We start from the raw sequence: 2,703 nt of genomic DNA on the forward strand, positions 1-2,703 counted from the left end.
CGTAGGTGGGCACATGAATGAGTGTACATACACACAGTGTGAACAAACATGTACAACACACACTATTCATTTCAATGATTAAAGAAGTTTGGTGCTATTTTGCATGTGACTGTATCTACACATTTCTCTCTCCTGATATTGCACTTGTTCTGATATGTATACATGAGCATATCTATTCATAGAACATGTAAGAGCACAGTTATGGAATTTGCATTCAAGCCCACCCAACTTCATTATTTAATTTCACTCACTCTTGTCTCTAGTATGTTTGAATTACTGGGCAGAATTTACAACAATACTTTTGTATGATTTCAAGGTTTTTAAAGCATCCTCAAGGACTGATAAGTTCAATATTTGTACATGATTGCAATGTTTCAGTATGTCAATCATAATTTTGTAAAACTTTTGATTTGACAGTTTCTGATCTAATTTCTTCACGATAAACCATGGATGTGATGAACGTAGCCATTCTGTCAAATGTTTCAAGCGTGGTGATGCCTACAGCGGGACAAGTCTGCGATGCCTACTGCAGGGCAATGCTGACAACAGTTTATAGTTTGGTCTTATTTGGAGGCACTGTTGGAACTTTTATGATGTCACACATGATGCTCAAGAGGAAAAGCCAATCAGTGATTGCCACGATCATCATTAATATCATTGTGCTGCATTCCCTTCTCCTGATTAGTCTACCATTCCGCCTCAGCTACTATCTCTCAGCAGTCTGGAAGCTTGGGTCTTTTACCTGCCGAATGGTTAGTGGTATCATATATGCTCACATGTACCTTACCTTTGTTTTTTATGTGGCCATTGTTACACTTCGGTTGCTCATCTATTTTAAGAAACTCCAAATGCAACAGTTACAAAAGTTGCATGCCATGGCTCTGAGTATTATTATTTGGATGTCAGGAAGCTTCATCTTTTTACCGATATTTTTTTTACAGTATGGCACGGATCCGAGTTATACAGAGCAACAACGATGCTTTGAGTTTCATAGATCTCTCAACTGCAGGGTCATCATCATCATAAACTACTCTATAATTGTCATTATGATGACAACAGTTCTGGTCCTCTTTCTGACCCAGCTGACTGTCATTCTTCGTTTGATAAAAGCCTATTGGCCTGATATGTGGGCTCATCAAGAGTACAGAGCTCAAATCAAGAGTTTTTTCTTCCTGTTGGTCATAGTTGTCTGCTTTATACCCCACCATGCATTCAGGATATATTTTATTCAAAATTATCCAGAGCAAGAAAATTCTAAGTTAATACTGTACAATGAAATCTGTGTTGCTTTAACAACCTTCTGCTGCCTGGATATGTTATGTTTCGTATGTGGTGTCATCCATTAGACCTTCTCCTCCTCTTTCTGTGATTGGCTTATAGGGCATCAGAATGAAAAACACTTCAGCTGAATAGATGGAGTGTTGTTATCATCTTTAAAAATTTCAAGCTCTCTGCTCTCGAACATCAGATTTTTTGATTTCTCTTAGATACAATTGTTTTCTTACAAAAATTTACTCAACCCTAGTCATCTACTTTTCCTTTGAGAATGCTTACAGGCCCCAAATGTATCCCAGAATACACTGGATTTCTTAGCAGTACCAAACACATCATTTCTTCCTCTTGCCATTTCATTCAGTATTCACTTCAGCCAAGCTCATCTCTTAGTTCTCCCCATACTCTTGAGACTTTTTAGTCTACCAAGTTCTGCTCTGAATGTGTGTGTTCCTCCCATTCCTGTCCACCAAAGTTTAGATACCCTATAGTTATAAATGGGGCTCTAAAATACCTTAATCTATTCAAATTAACATTTCCTGATGGTATTGGCATTCTGAGGAGAGTATTGCCTTGAACAGAGTGGTCAGGGAATTAGAAGACACTCTTCCAATAGACTGTTCATTAATGTGATTCATCCTGATGAAGGCACAGAAGAGACTTGAAAGCTGGAGGTTATCTCCTGAGTTATCTTCAGTATAAAGCAGTAAAGACATTGGAAGGGAGAATAAAACAAACAAAACAAAACAAATACAACCACCACCACCACCACCACCACCACCACCACCACCAACAACAACAACAAAAACCAAACTTGGGCTGAGCTTGCCAACAGACTCTTTGGCCACAAACTTTTAAGGCCATATAGCTCTTTTTATAATTTGTCAACATACCCTGTGTTTGCAAGAACCATCATATAATTAAAAGGAGCACCTGTGTCTGCCACACTCAATAAAAGTAATCAAGATAACTAACTTGGATTCTGTTTATATCATATAGAAATTGATACATACTTATTCTTTGCTTATAAAAATGAGTCTTTGAAGAATGTATCTAACTAATACCACAATCAAACAATTCTCTGGTGATTAATAGGTGAGCATAGTTAATACAAATGAATTTTGGAATCATGTGGAAAGCTAGCAAGGAAAGGTGGAGAACCAACTATGTTTAATAATCATTGAACATTGGATCAAATATTTGCAATCCTCTCCATGGGTCCTGTGGTAGAGTACTAAACATGTAAGACTGAGTGTTAGATTTTGCTTTCCTAATTCAGTGACATCTTATTCAATTCTAAAACAGGGTTATCATGGCTTGAAATGTAGTATTTCATGACAAGGCTCATTTATTGAAAGTTTGTTCTTCTTATTGAGGTTCTAGAAATTTTAGAAATCAAGACCTACCCAAGATGAGGTAGGTCAGTAGTTC

The 2,703-nt window shown here is 37.2% G+C and overlaps 1 protein-coding gene across 1 annotated transcript; it reads left to right on the forward strand.

Moving 5' to 3' along the window:
- The first annotated feature begins 446 nt into the window (after window positions 1-446).
- On the forward strand, window positions 447-1,346 carry LOC114640311 (probable G-protein coupled receptor 141). The gene has a single exon (XM_028789243.1). The coding sequence runs from the start codon at window positions 447-449 to the stop codon at window positions 1,344-1,346; it is 900 nt and encodes a 299-aa protein (XP_028645076.1).
- Window positions 1,347-2,703: the final 1,357 nt, after the last annotated feature.

Source organism: Grammomys surdaster, unplaced genomic scaffold (genome assembly GCF_004785775.1).
Source record: "Grammomys surdaster isolate TR1022 unplaced genomic scaffold, NIH_TR_1.0 125807, whole genome shotgun sequence".
Classification (NCBI taxonomy): Eukaryota; Metazoa; Chordata; class Mammalia; order Rodentia; family Muridae; genus Grammomys; species Grammomys surdaster.